This window comes from Coturnix japonica, chromosome 5 (assembly GCF_054131305.1).
Source record: "Coturnix japonica strain WE chromosome 5, WE-NBRP24, whole genome shotgun sequence".
Lineage (NCBI taxonomy): Eukaryota > Metazoa > Chordata > Aves > Galliformes > Phasianidae > Coturnix > Coturnix japonica.
The window spans coordinates 38,981,961-39,002,827 of NC_140667.1; the positions used below are offsets into that span (position 1 = coordinate 38,981,961).

Consider the following 20,867-nt stretch of genomic DNA (forward strand, 5'->3'; position numbering starts at 1 on the left):
TGTAGTTAACATTAAATCTGAGTACCCGAAGTAGAGGAATGGTACGTATGAAAATGTAAATGAGAAGATAAACCAAAATAGAATGGCAACAGCACAAAGCTTCTGAATAAGATGATAGGAACTTAGAAGCAGCTACAATCATCTGATCAAATGAGTAACTTTTATGGTACTGAGATCTCATCTTTTGTCATACAGGGAGCTGAGGAAAGCTGCATTTTGAAGATCAATGTTTAACTCCATTCCACAGTGAGATGAACACAGAGGTGTGGCTCACAGCAAACAAATTGATTGAGCAAGTTAAAGATAAAAGTCAAGGGCATCCAGGATTAAAGGGAAAAACAAAGACAAGAAATAAAATAGAACTCAATTGCAAAATGTGTTTTAAACTTAAACCTAGGAGTGAATGAAAAGCACAATATCTGAGACCTGAAATAAAAATAAACAATATAAAGACTTTGCCTTTTTGCAATAACACAAAAGAAATAAAATGAAAAATTTGAATTAGTTTTTCATAGTGTCCCTTCTTACACAAGGCAAAAATAAAGCTTTGCAAGAATTTGTAGAGAGACTATTTGTGGTAGTTACAAAGACAGATTGCATATCATCAATCTTGTAATTATTTTGTTTATTTGCTTGGCCCTTTTGCTTCATTTCTGTGTAAGTCACATCTGTGGTTTCAGATTTGGACTTTTTTCCAAGTGTTTTATAAAAACGGTTGTGAGTAGATATTTTTTACATGTTACTATTTTAATGAAAACATTCCCTGTTTTATATAACATATGCCACAGTGTGGCCTTTTAGTAATACTATGAAATAGGCAGCTCTGAATGTAAAATGTAAACAAATGTTATCTTTACTTCATAGTGTTCAAAGCTAAATATGTGTTTAAGAAAATGTGAAAATGGAACAGTATACAGTGAATTTGTAACTGCAGGTGCCTACCAACAGTAATGGTTCAGTAGGTTCAGTGTGTGCCTATCACAGACATGCTTCTGAAACCTTTGTGGATGGCAAAATCTCTGCCTTTTATTAAATATTAGAGTAAGATGGTAGTTACTCCATGAAGCACATCAGCCTTCTTTTCCAGAGCACTTGGCATCAGAGTGAATTGAACTGGATCAGTTTTTCAGGAGAGGATTTAGCACACTTAAGGTCAACTCGGTAAATTACCATGCCCCCCTTTCCCACACCGATGTCAATTAATTGTATGTAAATCTTAGGAAGTGAGATTATGGGCTTCCGTAACATCTCAGATGGTTTCAGAGGATATCAGAGGCTGCTGTGCAAATAAAGTAGTCAAGCAGTAACAACTTGTTGGTCCTCCTCACACTGAAATTCCCTCTAAAAAAGGCAAAGTGAGATGGAATCAGTTTAAACCTTGAGCACTAATCTCAAAACATTTTCTTATGTTGTTCATAACAACATATAGCATTTCTTTTAATAACTGCTCATTAGATAATGTCTTGTTCTTTTTAAAAGCTTATAATCAAAGAAGGAAATGTTGCTGCTTGTATTCTCTCTTCATAAAACAGCCTTTGGCATTAATTTAAAACAGATTAATGTTTTCTTAGGATGTTCTTCTTAGCATCTTCACAGACCTGACAACACATCAGGTTGTATTAATGTTACACCTGGAAGCAAGCACTTCCTTTCTGTGTGGTGCAATTTTCTGGAACCTTTTGGCTTTTCTCTTTCTTACCAGAAGGCAGTAAATCATTGTGATTGATACCTGGGCCAAGATGAAAAGGTTTTCAGAACTTCAGTCACTCTTAATTTCTTTGGCATAAGAATCCATTTTGGTTTAGAAATAGGTGTTAAGGTGAAAAAAAAAAAAATAAAAAATTGATTGTTTCCTTAAAGGAACCATGCAATGACAAGCACATCATCATCTAACAAAGTAGGGTCTTGGATGATAATTCTTCTTTACTCATGAGAAAATTTTAAGTATCTCCTCCTGAAATGTTACTCTGAATCAAAAACATTTCCTGTGGCAACTGTTAATAGTAATTAGCAGAAGCAAGTTCTGTTGATTTTTCCTATTTCATTTTGACCTTAATTGAAGGTTATCAGGAGCTAGAGCAAGAAACAAATCTAATATATGAATATGTATAGTCAGTTAAGTGGTAATATGCTGAAGGATCCATGAAAAGATAAAAGACTGGCAACCAATGGTATTTAAACAGAAGGTTAAATTTTATTATATAGGTACCAGGTTTTCTTGTGGCAGGGGAATAACAACAGCAATAAAATAAATAAATCAGAGCTTTTGATTCCCCGTCAAAATACTTAGTCATCAAGGATGTTTATGGTATTTGAAATATTTTGAATATTCAGATTAAAAAGGATTCAGGGATCAAGAACATTTCAGAATGTTACCATTAAAAACCTTAAGGTCACAGGAATTTAGAAACTTAACAATGTTTCAGAAAATTGAGGTTTTTCAGCATATTTGCATTTCCAGTATCTACAAACTTATGAGATACAGCTGTTGTTTTGTGGTTTTTTGTTTTTGTTTTTTTTTTTAGTTGCGCATATGAGTATTAAATGGAATAACAGACTTCTTTTATCCCTGATCATCAAGCATCTGGATTTGATTGTGTTAGAGAATTTTGCATGAGAAAGGAAAGAAATATGTGAAGGAATGCACTGATCTTGAGTTTTTATATATGAAAGTGAGTAATGAAGCAGATTATATTAACGTACAGGATTTCTTCCTGCAGAAGAAAGAAAAAGGGCAGAGGTTATCTTAAATGACCAGTTCCTATTTCTCCTGGTATTATTTAAACAATTAGAATTTATGGTCAGAAAAATATTTAGTCAATCACAAGTAGCAAAACCAACTGGGACAGCTTTATTATAATTAATTCTGTTCTGCAGGCCTTTGAGACCTACATTGGTTCTGAATGCAAAAGAACTATGAGATTAAGCACATTTTCTAAACTGGATTGAAATGACTCATTTTATCCTAGTATTCCTTTCTGAAATAAGGCTTTAGATTAGAGCTGGACTCAAAGAGAAGGAAGGGAGTCCAGATAACATGAGTGAAAGGATTGTTCAAACATGTGAGCATATGTGTCAGATAGCTGTAGAAAGTCATTGCACCGAGGTCACAAAAGGATCATTACTGAACTTACTTCATGTTGAATTTACATCACTTCGTGTTGCAATCATGATATTTCCTTTCTGAAGTCTCATATCAAATGCAGTGTTTATTTTTTTTTAAGCTTAACTCAGAATCAATATTAATAATTGTATGTGTTTAATGGTATTTACTGAACAACCCAAGTTCTTGAAAAGGGAAAGCTTGTTTTCTAACTCTGTTGTAACTGAGTATATTAGCAAATAAGTTCTCATGCACATGTATTTAAAACTCATTCTCGCTAACATATGAAATAAAATTTAAAAGCAAAACAAAAAATTAGATCAAATACTAATGTTGAAATTTAAACCTATTTCAATTTTCTAATGTCCTTCAGTTTTTCATAGATTTTAAAGGTATGATTTTTATACATATATTAATCTTGCTGAATATATCTGCCTAATAATAATAATAAAATTAAATTAAACCTGATTTTTTAAAACAGTCTTTAAAGATATGGTGGGCAATAGTTGTCATTTCTGGCTTTCTTGAAGGTCTAGTACTCTATTACAAGAAATTCATTTTTTACTGTCATGTCTTTTTCATTGTCCTGTTTCCTTTTTACCTTAGTCTTGCTGGCCTGTTCTTATAAGATGTTCTATTTCAGAGAAATTTCCATTCACTACACTTTTCCCTTCTACAGCCAGCCCTATTACCTGTCATATACCTTGCAGTTTGAAAATCTCTGCTGCTGAACAGATGAAGGATCTTGCTGTTATTCATATATGTGTAGTCAAGGAAATATACATATATATGTATATTTCTTCAAGATGTCTTTACATTGGAAAAAGGTTTCCAGCATTTGCTTCAAAATTCAGGTTAATATAAAGCCCTGTTAGACTGTTTATTTGTGGGATTTCAAAAGAAGCACTACAGATTGCACAGAGCGCTTGTGATTCTTGGAATACCATCTATTCCAAACGTGTATTAGAGCACTGATGTGCAGGATCTGTTCACAGTAGTGTACCACAGTAAAGTGGTATACAGTGTCCTGTTTCTCTAGTTTTCACAGTATTGTTTTCTTTCTTTCTTTCTTTCTTTCCTTCCTTCCTTCTTTCTTTCTTTCTTTCTTTCTTTCTTTCTTTCTTTCTTTCTTTCTTTCTTTCTTTCTTTCTTTCTTTCTTTCTTTCTTTCTTTCTTTCTTTCTTTCTTTCTTTCTTTCTTTCTTTCTTTCTTTCTTTCTTTCTTTCTTTCTCTCTCTCTCTCTCTCTCTCTCTCTCTCTCTTCTTTCTCTCTTTCTTTCTCTCTTTCTTTCTTTCTTACTTTGTTTTTTGGTTTGTTTTTTGGTTTGTTTTTAAATAGAACATTCTTTTTATGCCTACCTGATGAAACAACTTTTATAAAAAAAAAAAACCCATGAAGCAAACATTAGAATGAGTCACAAAGTGACTTGTAGCTGAAGAAAACAGAAGCAGAACGATAGTATTTGTTTTTTATCGCTCCTAACATAATCAAACCATATTGTGCCTTTCTACTAAAGATTAGACCAACCCTTCTGATCTGTACCTGGCTTTTTTTCAGTATCTAGGGAATCTGAACAAATACTTTAACTCTTATCACTATCTGTATTGTGCGCTCTGTGAGTGATATATGGATATCCTTCAAAATACACTTTACTGAATAATGCAATTATCCATTAATGTGAAACAACTGAACTGCGCTTGCCAGAATTTATACTTTAGGTAATCATTTCCGCTTTCATATTAGCTTCTAAGCTTCTGTTTTTCTCTGGCAAATGGCCCAAGTCTTTGGTAACTGGACATAAGTCCTCACATATATTTAATAACCAGTTCTTCATCTTTTTAGTTGTTGCTTTCCTTTTTACTATCTTCTTGGTCTTTTTGAGTTTTTTGTTTTGTTTTATCTAATTCTTTTACATCCTTTCACCATTAATTTCTTCTCATTTCTTCAGTTCTTTTTTTCTTTTTACCACCTTTCAAGTCCTAGCACATATCTTGTACTACTGCAAGAATGTTTATCAAAATGCTGCTATCTGTATGCTTGCGTGACTGACATATTCTACATATTCTGCTATATTTTTTTGCCATCAGATTTAGAATCTGTTCAAAATGTTTTAACTCATGTCACTGAGTTCACTCAAGGTCCCATGTCCTGGACAAATTATACACGCCTTTTAACCAATCTGCATAAGCAAATACTCTGAAAATTAAGGAGAGATGTTATTCATAGGATTTAACTTCTTTGACCTTCCAGAACCTCAGGCAGTTGGATGTATAACTATTCTCCACCTTACTAAAGATAAATCTCTTTCTTTTCAAATATATCATGTATGCACGCATGTGCTTATTTATTTATAGCTAAATAAAGTCATAAACAAACAAAAAATCTAGGATGTCTTAACCATTGCATTGACTTTTCAGATTGTTTTTAAGCTGTTTTTTAAACTTTAAAGGCAACACTGATAGTGAACGGTTCCAAATGGTAAAACAGAAAATCCCCTTCAAATATAACCGGCCTGTAGAGGAGTGGCTGCAGGAAAAAGGTAATAGTCATTAAAACTTTCATTTTAAACCCATTTGATTCTAAACCCTCATTTTTAAAGCCTGCAAATAAATGTTTCTTAAATGATAATCGCCTGCTGCATAAATGACTGTTTTAATTTTCATTATAATTTGTGTCAGCTTCCACCTGCCATATGTTGATAAATCATGCTATAATACATTGCTATTAAAATGCAGTTAAAGGGACAAAATTCTGAGCTTGCTATCACAGTAATGACAAACAAGCAAAAATTCAGGAGACGTTTTCTAACAAAACCAAATGAAGAAAGGAGAAGAGCAACAAACATGTATTATGGCAATTTCACCACTGCATGATCTTCCTGTTTTGATTTGTTTTTAAACTACATTCACATCTTTATTATCAAAGTTTTCTTAAAAAAAAAAAAAAAAAAAATTCAAACCTTGTTAAATCATTTCCTGTAAATTTCTTTTTTTTCTCATTAGTCTGACCAGCCACTGTGACTACGTGTTTTCTAATTGTTTTCAAATAACTAAACAATTTTAAAAAATGTTGTAAAGAAAACATTTTTTAACAATTTATTTTAAACTGCAGTGAGGGAGACAGAGGAAGATGATTGTTCTGTCACTTTTATTCTCTAGGTGGAGTACAATTTCAGCACTCAAATGATACACTTTTATGTTTGAACTCAAATTCTTCCCCAGCATAGTCTAAGGTACTGCTATTATCTTTTGTGAGCTTCTCTGGAGTAATTGGCCTCAGTTCAACAAAAATTTTACCAATATGCAAAAGTCCAATTGGTTTAAGTAAGAATTTTACATACACTTCAGTGATCTGCTGAAATGGGATTTGTGTCAGAACAGTAATGTTCTTTTGTAAAGAGTTCGGAGAAAGACTAAATTTTGGATGTAGAACCCATTCCAAAACTTGTTGAAGATAACATAATAACTCTCAATTATTTCAGCTGGGTTTCGGCCTGGGCTCTTGGTAATACTGTGGAAAGTAAGAAGGTTATTTTCCTCTAAACTAAATGTGCTATCTAAATTAAAAAATCACCAGAGCTAGTTTCTTTCCTTCAAGCCTTGGAAAACAGAACACAATCTTCTCTGATTTCCTTTAAAGAAAGTACTGCTGATAAAAGTGGGTGACCTTTGAACTCATATCTTGCATTTTCTGTGTTGATTTAGTCTATGGGTGTTACCAAATTTTCCAAGAGAGAATAACAAATACTGTAAAATGGGAAAAATATATTCTATGTTTTGTTTTTAACTTGTATCCACAGCTAATTTAGAAAATTGATTTCGCCAGCAGGGATCAAGTTAGGGCCATAAAAAAAATGGCTAATTGCAGTCAAAAATATATTTATTTATTTATTTATTTATTTATTTTTGAAGAATCTCTTCCTTCAAAGTGCTGTGCATGCTCAGTTCCTGTTGATTTCAGTGACAGCTGGCAGTGTTGCCCACTTTCCAGATTTGGGCTGCAACACTGATGTGCTTATAAATAAAGCTAAGAAATTTGTTTAACTAAAGCAGAAACATGTTTCAATCACCGTGGTTTCATGGAACAATTTATTTTTGCTGACTAGTAAGAAGATATTTAGATAAAGGTATACAGAAAATGCTTATTGAGTCTCAATGGGCTACCCCGTTAATTTAGAAGATCAAACTAAATTAAATAAATAAAGCTTAACACTAAACAGTGTATAATCTGGGTAAGTTTGAATTGCTAAAGTCCCTTTAACACTAAAGACAGTGATTGCCTCAATTTTATTAAAAATGATGCATGTTGAATTCTTTGATGCTATTCATGTGCTTGAGAACCCATTTTTTCTTCCATATCTTTTTTTTCCCGTTTTTCTACAAGTTTTTTCATTGATTTATTTTGTGTCACTGCTTCTCTAAGTTTGAGTTTATAAGCATGCCAAGATACTTTCCCTTTGTAAGCCATCCTAAAGATTTTAACTGAAGTCTACCTTTTGTGAATATTGTTGCTTTGTTAAAAGACAATCACACGTGGTAGGATCTGAAAGTCAGTATTTGAGAATCCAGACATTCTTGGAGCACTGAATGATTTTAGGCTAGATGAATCTAGGCATGATTTCTCCAGAATGAAAGGGAATTTAGTCTTGACATTTTTAATTAGGAAAATGGCATCATGCAGTGCAACACCTGAGATAATACATCTTCGTTCCTTCATTCCAACGTAGATAGATCTTTTCAGCAAATTATGTAGCACCCAAAAAATCAGAATGAAGAATTTACCTATCTGTTCACCAGTCTGCTCATCCATCTGGTCATCCATCCAACCCTTACTGAGTCATGGATGCCTTCTGTATAAAGATGATGAGTGAAGCATAGCTCACTATCAAAATCAATTAAGATGAACTGATAGGTGGAGAAATAGACAGATTCATAAATGAATTAACTTACGGAAAAGCTGTCTTCCATTGTTAGTTCTTGCCTTGAGTGAGGTAAGATGAAACACGTTTTGATTGAGTTTTTTAATGCTATGGTTTTGGTATTATTTTGGTACCACTATCATATATAATTCATAATAATGAAGTGTATACAATGCAGCATCTTCTCGAAGTGGCATCATTAACATCAAAATTGTATTTTTATTTTTATTTTTTTAATTTTATAAATTGCTTACAGTATTCAGAGTGGTACAGATTTATGATCTCGAATTATACAAGTAGTAAGTGAACTGTTAAACACCATTAAATTCACTGAGACTGTGAGTTTAAAATATATAAATTATATATGTCTCTATATTTTATTAGTAGAATACCGCTTGCCTGCTAAGGTTCAGTTGTTACCTGTTATGTAGTATGAAGAGTTGATAAAGTCACAGATGCATCTCAACAAAAGGACTGATTCTGGAAGTCCTTAATTCTGCAAATTCCTCTTACATGAGAAGTCTCATCAATGAGACTGCACTTTTGAAGCAAGAACTGAACTGTTGAAGTGAAATAGAGTTTGCAAAATCAGGCCTGAAATCATTACAGAAAGCTTATATTTCGTGAGATTTCTCTGTGAAATTTCTTATTGGTATTCAGTTTTCCAAATGAAGAAGTCAATGAGAGTGCAAACAAACAAGAACTTGAACTATACAGAATATTTACAGAACACCTGAGAAGCACAGAATACACTTGTCATTTTTCTCTACTATGGCACTAAGCAGTGGGAAGAATTTTTTGTGGAAAATATGGACTATAAGTTTGCAATCCTTACACATTTAATGAGGGCTACAGAACCACATAATCAAAACAATGGTTAGAAGGTCTGTGGTGGCAGAATTATGTGTACATTTTCTCAACAATTTTCTCTCATTCCATATGCATTTCCTGGTTGTCTTTATTCATGCACGTGTACACCATCATAGAGTGAAGAGCAAAGAATGACAGATTGTAGGTAACTCAATCAAGTGATTGTTCTTTTAGCAAAGTGTTCTAGTACCAGTGTTGTCTACGTTGTTTACTATATGATGCAGTGCATGAATCGTCTTTCAGTCTGCATACCAAACAAGGACAACAATGAAATACACAATCAGAATTTTAGTTTTTACTTGAGTGGGGCCATTTCCCTGGTGTAAAGTGTCAGCATTAGAAGATGAAGGAAAAAAGAAAAAAGCCTGGAAATAGAGAAGTGATATCTCCTCCTGCCGACCCCCCTCCCCACCCCCCCACCCCCCACCCCCCTCCCACACACACACCTTCAATGTACTAATTTCTCATTTTTAAAGTCAAACAAAATATATGCCTGACATATCTAAAGATGTACTATGGGCTTGGCTTAGAGTGAATGGCATCCTTTGTAGGTCCATAATCCTCCATTAAAGTGGAAGGAACCCCTTTTCTTTCCTGGTTTAGAGAGCTCTCCTCCTGGAGCAGAAAACAATGATTCTTTCTCACCGTTGCACACCCCTTTTCCCTTCAGTGAAAGATGAAGGGTATTGCTTCAAGGAGTGAAAATGAATGGAAATGGGAAGTTTTGAAAGGTCAGCACTTTCCCTTCATTTTCAGGAGTATCATTTCAAGATTAGCGAAAGAAGATGGGTGATTATATTCCCTGCTATGTATCCTAACTCATCTCCATCATTTGGCACCGTAACATAAGTGAAGTGGGAAGGATGGAACAATGCAAGTGAAGTGTCTGGGTTTGTAGGTACAGAGACAGCATGGAAAGAAATGTAGTTCTGGGGAGAAAGAATATATGAGGAGAACAGAAGATGCTGAAGTAAGGAACTGACAGTGTATCCATTAGAAAATCTAATGCACAACAGGATAGAGCTACTAGGAAGTAAATCAGTCTCTGAGGCCATAATATATGACAAGTTTGGCCTTCTGCAGTGTACAGTACCACTTCCTCTAGATTTGAGGGAAATTAGACTGAGAGAGCTGTATATTTTGATGGATATTTTTACTGAATCCTATTCTCCTCATAGATAAGAGGAAAGACTGAGGGGGGGAAAAAAAGAAAAGAAAAAAAAAAAAACAAAACAAACTGCTCTGATTTTATATGCTGGGAATTTGTGGCTCCAGTACATGGTTTTTGCTTTGAGATACATAAACGGCCTCTGGTAAGTTTAAAACATCCTAAGATAGATGCAAAATGCTGTGTCAAGTGTTTAAACATTTTCCAGGGGAAGGGCGCCTTCCTTTTTTATTTCTCATTTTTTTCATCAGTGCTGTTCCTTCACCCTGATCAAGTGCTAGTATTTCATTTACAAATCTGTGGGTGAGGAGCACAAGGGATGCGCAGCTCACCTTCACATGTGTCCATATGTTGCACCTCTCCATATACTTTTGCTCAGTTAGCTAGGGCCCTCTCTGGGGACAGGAACTCCTTTCAGATACATTTCTTCTCTTGTCCCCATTCTCTTCCCCATGGTCCATCCTGTCACCATAAGATGATGCAACACCGCATCACCACTTGACTTCGAGACCTGCCACGACGACCACCAAAATTGGTGAGCTCCCCCTTGTATTTTGATTTACTTTAACCACTGTCTGTGAATAAATGAGCAGTGGGTTATACTCTTTGCTTTGCTAAGTGGTGGCTTTGTGCACTTCTAGTCAGGGTGGACTAGAGAGGAAGTGGTGAGTGAGACCTGGGGAGTGGGAACGGGATGGGGACACATAGTACAAATTTCATAAAAGCAGGAAAACACGAATATTTGAATGGTGATTATCTTGATGCTGTTTTGACAATCCTTCAAAGCACTGCCCAATCTGTCTCTCTTGTAATTCAATAGATTCCAGCTGGTGATGCCCTGATATTCTGAGGAAGAGTGAAATTATGGGTACTACCTTTGCACTGCATGAAGCAATTTATTTCTTATCATAATCAGTCTAATGCAGCCTGGGACATAAGCAATATTTATAGCATAGACCAAGCAAAATGTGATTTAAGTGGCTTGCAAAAAATAGAATTGACAGTTGTTATAAGGATTTATTTTTTAATAAGTATATTTCTTGTTACATATGATATCAGTCCACTCCTAATACTCAAGATGTGACCTTGAATAAACTACTTAACTTGCCTACTCTTGAATGTAACCATCTGTAAGTGGGATTCACATGTAAGGATTTCTGGGGTTTAGTTGTTATCCTTACTGTTTCATGAACTTTGCTCTTTCAGAGACATCACTATATTTGTGTTTGCTTTTCCCTGGTTTTAGCTTTGTGAGCCTTCACAACAAAAAATTTCAGGTGGAAGATCATGAATAAGCCCATCTAAAGTTTCATATACAATCCTTGTATAGATGATGATGAACACAGTTGACCACCACAAATTTTTCTGATGTTCTCTCCTCAAGCCACCTCCAAACACCTTTGCATTATCAAAAGTGGCTTTATGAAACAATCCCACCCTCTGACCAGTCAAAAGGGAAGGTTTTTTAATGGGTTAAAGCTTGACAGGTGCTGTGATTTAAATTGATAGTGGAAAAAAGCCACGTGTTGAAGTCTTCTTAATAGTTAAAGGTTGGTCCAACTCTAAAGGAGAGAGTCTAAACTTCTGACCAAATTAAAGCTCCTCTGGATTTTTGGCTATGAATGGATGAGGTTCAGGTGTTCTTGCTTTCAAGATAATCTCTATTATTAATGATTCATAGGCAATACATTTTCATATTATATTTGTACCCTACAGTCTTAATAAACACTACTGAGAATGAATCTATTTCTTTGTTGTCTGTCACTTCTGGCCAGGATTCAGTGTAAGGTACAAAGTAAAGGAAATGTCTAGCAATAATATTGTTCCACCCCCCTTCACTAGGACGACAGTTAACGATCTTCAACACCCAGGCGCAAATAGCCATAGGAGGAAAAGACAGAGGGCGTCTCTTCCAAGGCCAACTCTCCGGTCTCTATTACAATGGCTTGAAAGTGTTGAACATGGCAGCAGAGAACAACCCTAACATTAAAATCAATGGAAGTGTCCGACTTGTCGGGGAGGTCCCTTCCATCTTGGGAACAACACCCACAACCTCCGTGCCACCAGAAATGTCTACTACTGTCATGGAAACCACAACTACCATGGCCACCACTACCACCCGAAAAAATCGTTCACCACCTAGCATCCAGGTGAGTCAATTGGTCTTCTACATTTCCTTGGGTTCTTAATCAATCTCATTTCTCTGCTCACTTGTAAATTCACTAGAACTGTTATCTGAATCATGTTCCATATATCTCTTAATTTTAATGTTATTGTGAAGATAAGTTACCACACAATGCACTGTTCTCATGTGTAGGAGAACTAACTCAATGAATTGCATATATTTATAATAATGTAATAATAAGAGATTTTGTTTCTGTTTGACTACAACATCATTTAGGTAAGTAAAATTGCTCCAAAGAAAATTAGAACAAGATTTTAAATGCTCCTACAGTTGGTTATACTGTGAAATGTATTGTTGAGAGAGCTACAAAACCTTACAGGGGGGTGAGCGTATGGTTATTTATCACCATGATAGTGTATACTGCTGCAACACTGATCTTCATAATGGAGAGAAAAGCAGTGGAGCATTACTTCCTGGTTGAGCCATTTTTCATTTTCCTTTTACAGCCTTCCCTTAGAAAATTTGAAGGAAACACCATCTAGATCAGTTTCTTGCAAAATGCAGTTACTGCAACACAGAGCAATTTCAGCATTTTTAGTAAAAAACATTCCTATGATAAACAGATCTCAGATATTCTGGCCTATCTGTACCAACATACTGTGTTCGTACCTAAAAATCCAGTGGTAGTACTTATTTGGCTATATCAGGACAGTGGTATTGATTAGAAATAAGAACCTTATATTTGCTCTTCTTGTGTGTATAGGTTAAAGAATAACATATGTAACGAGTTTTGAATAGCGGATTAGTATTTGAAAATGATTTATTTCAGTGGTATACCATCATGTTATCAACTAGAATGAAATGCATGTTCTAAAATCTTCATCGAGTAAGTAGAATGAGATCCTCATCAGGTAGAAGCAGTGTGCTTTCATTGACACTTATCTAGTGATTTGTGACACAATCTAGTGATTATTGACCATAGAGTGCCTTCATTAAATCCCCAGGGAAAGGTATATTTTTGTATAGGTAGGTAAAAAAATGCAAATGATTCCATCTCCTTCTCTGAAACAATTTCTGCAGCTTGAAACAGAAGAACCTAATGAAATTAAGGACTTTGAAATCTGGAGTCATGCAAGTAACATGCTTATTTTCTGCTGTTTCAGATTTCATCAGTTACTGGTTGTGTTTGTGTATATATGGCTGTTCTCTTTTTAACCTAGCACTGGTCACTGAGGATATGACAAAACAATATTGTCCTCTTAACTATATTAGGAGGTCAGGCCACACCCAGAGTGCTCTGTTAAATTCTGGGTTCCAAAGCACAAGAGAGATATGGAACTACTAGAGAGTAGTTCCTAGAAAAGGGCCTCTGATTTGACTAAGGGTCTGATGTATCTAACCTATGAGGAGAGTCTGAGAGAGCTGGAACTATTCAGCCTGGAGAAGAGAAGGCTTAGGGGGGATCTTATCAATATGTACAAATACAGAAATGGAGAATATAAAGGGGACAGTACAGATTCTTTTCAGTGGTGCCTGGTGTTAGGGCAAGAGGCAACCAGCACAAACTGATACATTGTAGGTTCTATCTGAGCATGGGGAAGCATTTTTTCACTGTGAGAGTGTACAAGAGCTTTTGAGTCTCCATCCTTGAAAGTGAGATGTTTAATAGCAACTAAGACTGCTCTTGATGTCCCTGCTCAAGCTGGGATTGGACCAGATGGAAATAGAAGTCCTTTCCAGCCTCAACCATTCTGCAGTTCTGTGAGTTATTTTTGCTGCAGTAGAAAAATGAATTTCAAGCCAAGGTTTAGTGTTGCCCCAACAATTTTGGCACTGCACCCAGTTGGTAGCAGGACTGAGACTTATTGAATTATGAGACTCAGACACTCAGTAATTGTTTTCAAAAGTTTCAGCCAAATAAAGAGAAATTACTCTAGGTTTCTTCCCTGTTTGTCATAAACTGTGAATTCTCCTCAAACGCTAACTCAAATTTTAGAGAGAATTTTTGCAGGATTACATCTCCAGAAGAATGAAATGTTGACCAGATCCTGCTCTTGCTACTGTAGTTTACTGGAGATTTTCTGTGATTTATAAAGGTAACAGAACTGTGTTTAGCTATAGGGGTGTAACAGAGAGTAGTACTGGACCTTAGTGGTCTGAGTGAAGCTGGAAATCACCCTGCCTTATTTGATGAGGAAATCTTCCAGAAAGCTTCCTGCCTAAGCTACGTGGTAGTTCAGTGGGCCTATGGAGACCACTGTATGCCGAAAGTGCATCAAGAAGATTTAATAAAGTGTCAAAGTGCTTCTAAAAACATGGTTAGAGCAATGATTTCCTGGATACACATGCACCACAACAAATGGTCTCATCTGAGATGATATTAAAGCAATAACTCTTTGACACTTCATGCTGCCCACTGAAAGCAAGATAAAAGTCAATATGTACCTCCATTACAACATTCTGCATTTCAATACTGGGACATTGTATTGCTGTCACAGCACAAATGGCTCTTCTTTCTTCCTTACTTTTGGTAGAATTTGATTCTGTCAGCTTGTGTTGCATTATTTCTGCAATAAACGTGAGAAGAAATTGTCATTTTCTTTTTGGGTAGTATCTCCTGCTGTGGTTTTGAGATGGCTAATGGTTATTTTATCTTGCTAGTGTTAGACATCACCATTGTCAGGCCTGCTTACAACCTTAGATCTAAGCAGTAGAAAAATCAAATAGAACAAGTTTGTTCTTTGGAGAATGTTAAATATAGCCACCTAGGGCTATGTGCAGTTAGTTATTACCCTACTCCAGCTTCTCTGTTTTCCTCAGAAGTAAATATTTTTTCTTCATTTTCAAGGCCTTTCAGTTTATCCCGTTTCCATTCTGATCAGCTTTTTTTTTTCTTTTTTTTCTTTCTTTTTTTTTTTGCCTTAATTGTTAAATTTGTTCAGAAGAGTCTTTCTTCTTCCAGTTTACCATCTCCATCTACAAGGCAACACTGTGTTATAATTCCAGTGTCACTAAATTCTTCCCTTAACCACAGTTTAAAAAGTTTTCAGTGGTTATGCTGATGATGTTCTGAGGCAGCTGTTTATCAAGCTGATCAATACTGTCATATTTTTTATCTCTGTATTCTCAATTTACCTGTATCTATTTGCAGTATAATGTTTTATTCTTCAATTGAAAACTTTGTGAGTTCAAAGTTCTCCCAGTGCTTTTCATTCTGCATGAGCACGCTACTTAGCATAGACCTCCTTCTGGGTGGTCAGATGGCAATAATCCATTAATTTTCAAGGAGAGTCTGGCTAAGGCCCCATTCAAACTGATCTAGCTGTGGATGTCCTTGTTCATTGCAGGGGAGTTGGACTAGATGGCTTTCAGAGGTCCCTTCCAACTCTAAGGATTCTATGATTCTATGATTATGCTGTCCATGAGGAAGCAAAAAAATATGTACACTATTGAAGACCTAGTGCATGTCTTAATTTCATGTACTTAAAGATAAGGATAACGATGCTTGCCAAACTGTTCAAATGTTGCTTAGAGTTTAAAAGATTGAATTATTTGTGGGTGTGTTCATCTGTAATCTTAAAATGACAAAATGACGGTGTATGATATATAGTATGCAGAATATTCTCTATAAAGAACAGAAGAGGATTTCTACCCATTACCCATGTAGAGTGTCCATCCTGTTGGATGTCTCAGAATAAGTTTCTCAACCTTTGATTTTAACCATTAGGCATTCCAACCTGTTAAATTCATTTTTAGATGGAGGCTTCAATAATCTTGATTAATGTCTTTCTAGAATATGCAGGTTCAGGCTAAATCCTTTCTTGCTGTATATCTCACAAAGGAAAATAGCACAGATTTGTCTGTCTAATTAGACTTTTTCTGTCAACTAAGACAAATACAGTTGTGTCACTCTTTGGTCTTGCCAAGTTGCTTGAGCCAACTTTGAGCTATTGAGAATCCATGTTTTCTAGTTAATCAGGATAAGAAAGGGTGAGTCAGTTGATTGATTTGTACAGTAATTGAGTTTACACTGTCTTAAACATGCGGCTAGGTACAGTCATATGGGACTTGTAGCAAAATATCAATTGGTTTTGAAACAGGTACTAATTTCTGCTCTACTACGAATTTTTGAAACAAAATTTTGGACCAATGTATGAGGAAGGGGTCCAGGCTAGCACTTTCCTAGAAATTTCAATTGTTTTTAAATTTTTTCTCTGGTAAAATTTCTTTATCAAGAGCTACTTGAAATATTTCTTTGATTTCAGGTGACCAAATGCACATACTTTTCTGTAATAAAATTATAAGAAGCTGTAGTAACAGCTCTAGTAAACTGATGTGGACTTGCTTAAGACAGGCAGTCATTCATTTTTCAGAAAGCACTCTTAAATAACATCACTTTTTTCAAGGCACATTATCCATTTGTGCATTTAGACATGTCATTTGCCCTGCCAAGGGCAGTCACATAGAAGTCACATAGAAGATTGTCTTCAAAACCTGATTAATACAGTATTCAGGAACGAAAGCTACTATAGTTGACTATACATTTGATTACAAGCAAAATGATAGGATAGAAAAAGTGTTTTGTTCTCAGGTGGTTGTGCAGCAACAGTGTGTGATAAGGACTTCCAATACTGCAAAAGCAAATGGTTAGGAATAAATGACATAGAATGAATGGTTGTAGTTCAAATATAGTTGTAGGATTGGATCACATATTTTTAGAGTATATCTGCTCTGCTTGCTATTTTTATATATAAGGAAAATGCCTAGAAGCTGCAGACATTGCCAGAAAACTTCCAGTGCATATAGTTCCATTTGGATTGTTTATTTATTTATTTTCAAGACTGGCTGAGAGGTGCAAATGTACCTTTTACCTTTCCTAACTTACCTTTCCTAACCTAACATATAGATGACTGTGTTGACTTTAAAATAACATCTATGCTGTTGTGACAGATCCTCTTTCTGAAATCACCTAATTAATGCATTGGGTTTTATGATGTTGTTAACTAGCAAAAAACAGGAGATTTTCCTAGTTTCATTGGTAGGTAGGTGGACACATCTGTAGATTAATTGTCACTAATTTACAAGATATGTCTATCATGGTACGTCTCATAAAAAATAACTATTAGGAAGATGAGCTATGTAACTACCATTACTTTTTCTTCTCCCTTGGACAGTTTAAGAGGTGGTGGGATGTAACTCATTTTGACTGCAAAAAATTACTTCTATTATAATCTTAAAGATAAGAATTTGTTTACAGTTTGCTACTAAATTTCAGCAGAAAAAATAAAGCCTGAGTGGTGAGGACTTGGATTCCAGTTTCCTCAGTATTGCATCGGTTACAGATGCTCCCCTTGTGCTTTCTGAGAATGTGTTTTTGGAGAAAATTTGGTCTTTTTGCCTCTTTACTCTTATTGCTTTGTGGTTTTCTACTGGTGCTATGCTACCTCTTTTGCTGTGTCTTGGATTGGGCATACCTAAAGAAATATTGTGGGTAAGAACAGTCCTAGGCATAGTGATAATTTGTTAGGAGTCCTGAGCCAGAGAATAGGGAATGTTAGGAATACCCTGGTGGCTAATTGTATCAAAATGAATTTTCTCCATTCACTCTATAACTATTGAGTTATAGAAAAGGAAATAAGGTCCAGAGGACAAGATATATCTTTCTCATAGAGATATGGGAAGGAAACAGCAAGGCTTAAATGTGGAGAGTGGCATGGCTACAAACAGTAGAATGATGCTTTGGGCAATTCTATTTTGATTAGATGAAGATTTGGAGAAGAGAGATACTCTTATCCATATGGCTTAATAGCCAATCTTCCACTTTTTAATCTCTCCTTCTGCCATTCTCTGTCTTCACTACAGATAAATGGAAGTCTTTTTTGCCAAACTGGCAGGGAATCATTTCACTTTGAGGAGCCGTAGTTTCTTCCATAGCAGTGCACAGTCAGGCTGGATTGAACTGTCTTTACTAACACCAAGTGAAAAACACCTCTTCCCCTCATTTTCTACAGCTCTGTTCTGTTAACTGCTTTGGAACAGGAAAACTCACTTTTAATGTACAAAGAGTTAGGTCAGGCAGGGAGAAAAACATACTGTACTTCTAAGATTCAAGTGATATCCTCAGTGCCCAAGCCATATAGAGAAATTTGCTCAAATAGTTTCAATTTAACTTGATTACAGTGTCTTTTTCTTTTCTGAAAGATGACCTCCAGTGAAACTGTAAGGACATGAATGATTTTAATCTGTGGTAACAATGGAGAACCAGTCCTGACTGTCTCCAACAGCATAAATATACAAAATGACAGATTATCTTCCTACCTCCCTCCCTGCTGCCTGAGCACACACTCACATACTCAGTAGCACACAGCAAAATTCAAATTGGTCTTTATCTTTCACCTACTTCCCCAGTGATTAATGCTGCTCTTGCTGGGAGACTAATCAAATGAGGGGAAATATGGAGAAAGAAATATGTGTTTCTTAGACTATCGTTATCAGTTTATTATTCCGTTAGTATATTTTCCTCCTGTTAGAAGAACCTAATGTACTGACACAGCAGGAAGAAGGAGAGTTCAGAGCAGATTTGATGACAGGAAGATGAATGGTTCAGGCCTTAGCAAGTGGAACACAGGAATTTTGCAGGAAGGTGGTGAACTACTGAGCTGCTGTGGGATTGTGGCATTTTACCTAGAAAAACAAGAGGCTGTAGTGCTGTCAGCACTGGTCCTGAACCAGGAAAATACTGGCTTGTAAGTTCAGGTCCTTCACATAAAAGCTGTCAACAAGCCCAGGTTTGTTGCATTGTGATGGACATAGCCTTCTGGGGATACTGGGAAGGGTTTCCAGCTGCTTGATATAAAAAGATTTGCCATGGTGGAAAGAATAGATAAAGATGGGAAGAGGAAGGAAGATGGTTATCTGCAGGGTGTTGTCTGGAGGGCTGTGCCTATGGCTTAGAAAGAATCAATAGTGGTGAGAGCTTGTAGAGGGCTTCTTCTCCCACCTCATATCAGACTAATTGGAAGGCATTGTTGCTTGCCTGAAGCTGAATAATTCTTTGCTCAGATGGCTGATTACACATTGTCCTTCTGCTTGTGGACTCAAGCGTAACAGAGAAATTTCTGATTGTTTGGCTGTAACATTTGTTACCCTGGCAAGAACCAAGAACAACTTACAGTCTGCTTTGAAAAGGCTTGGTGGTTCTCAGACTGCCTCTCTGTTAATGGTTGCAAGTTGTTTGCTTTGTCTTTCCTTAATGTAAGCCATGGAAATGGCATTAGCCCTTGCCTCATGTGTTCCCTGGGAGGGGGCAAGGAAGAGGTTGGAAAGAGGGGTAAGATCTTGGATGTGGATTGCTAACGAGCCAATCTGCAGTCTTTCTTTCTCCTTAGGAGATACTGTAGGAATTGGAGTAAACTGCAATTAGTTCTACTGTACCGACTAGGTCCCGGGCTAAGATTCTGAATCTGAATTGCCACTCACTTACTCAATTATTTTCTCTGTGTAATTAGGGGACCTCTTCTGCTGCAGGTCTTGCCAGGAATTTGTGCTCTTCTGCTTACTGTTGCAGTAGTGAAGTCTGGACATCAGATGCTGCCAGAGGATTAAAAAATTAAATGGCATCAGAGCTTCTGCTGTGAGGGGAGAAATATGATGAAAAGAGGACAGTGCAATCACATTACTTGAGAGTTGCAGACAAAACAGAACAGATGATGTAAACAGCTGTTTGCAACACTAAGGGTTGTTCTAGAGGTAAAGGGAGATAGTGGCATAAGTTGACTCTTCCTCTGCTTCAGCCTGTCCTTCTATTCAGACTTCTTTTACTGACAGCAGTAGCTGAAGGTCAGGAGTATTTGGAGATTGTTTAACTTCTTTCTGTTATTAGCTCTTCTTTCCTTACTTCTTTGACCATCTGAAGCTGAGAGGCAACCCTGGTGGTGGCAGTGAATTGTGGCGGTGATAAGGCAGTCATACATTGTCCCTTTCAATGGACATTATGGAAAAGATATGGAGTGATTAGTAGCATCCATAGGTACAGCCAAGTTCCATCTGGCAAATTACAGTACTTTTCATGCATATTGCCTTGGCATCTGAGAGTCTTTCAGCTTGGTAGCCCATCTAATAGTCTATAAATTCAAACTAAGGTTTTGAAGAGAAAAAGTCAGTTATTAGCTCAAAACACTTATGTACTTAACCTGGAAATCAACAACGTACATGTTAATTACATCTCTTTAAGCCAGAAAAAAAGGACACAAAATTATCAGTGTGTCCAAGTGAAGGTTACAAAGATGGTGACGAGTCTAGAAAGGAGGGCATATGAGAAGTGGCTGAGGTCCCTTTTTTTTGTTCAGCCCAGAGAAGAGATGTCTGAGGAGGGGCCTCATTGTGGCCTACAGCTCTACATAAGGGGGAGTGGAGGATTAGCGCTGATGTCCTCTCTCTGCTGACCAGTAATATAACTCAAGGGAAAGGCATGAAAAGAAGGGTTAGGCTGGATATCAGAAAAACGTTCTGTACAGAGAGGATACTTGTGCACTGGAACAGGCTTCCCAGGGAAGTGATCGTGGCACTGAACTTACTAGAGTTTAACAAGCATCTGGACAGTGTTCTCAGTCATATGGTTTGATCTGTGGAAGGTCCTGTATGGTTCTGGGAGTTGGATTTGATGATCCCTGTAGGTCTCTTC

At 36.3% G+C, this 20,867-nt stretch overlaps 1 protein-coding gene across 43 annotated transcripts in view; it reads left to right on the forward strand.

The window, feature by feature from the left end:
* NRXN3 (neurexin 3) overlaps positions 1–20,867 on the forward strand; it is an 887,795-nt gene that overhangs the window by 775,663 nt on the left and 91,265 nt on the right. For 21 of the 43 annotated variants that reach the window (XR_014946731.1, XR_014946732.1, XR_014946733.1 and 18 more), the window contains 3 exons: positions 5,553–5,642; positions 10,535–10,594; positions 11,902–12,209. Coding sequence is in view for 34 of the 43 variants with exons in the window: in XM_085549250.1 (XP_085405376.1) it covers positions 5,553–5,642; positions 10,535–10,594; positions 11,902–12,209 (458 nt within the window). In the remaining 9 variants the exon portion in view is untranslated. Of the gene's footprint in view, positions 1–195; positions 358–5,552; positions 5,643–10,534; positions 10,595–11,901; positions 12,210–20,867 lie in introns of those variants that run through there. The other 22 variants (XR_014946734.1, XR_014946735.1, XR_014946736.1 and 19 more) reach the window with 3 other exon arrangements.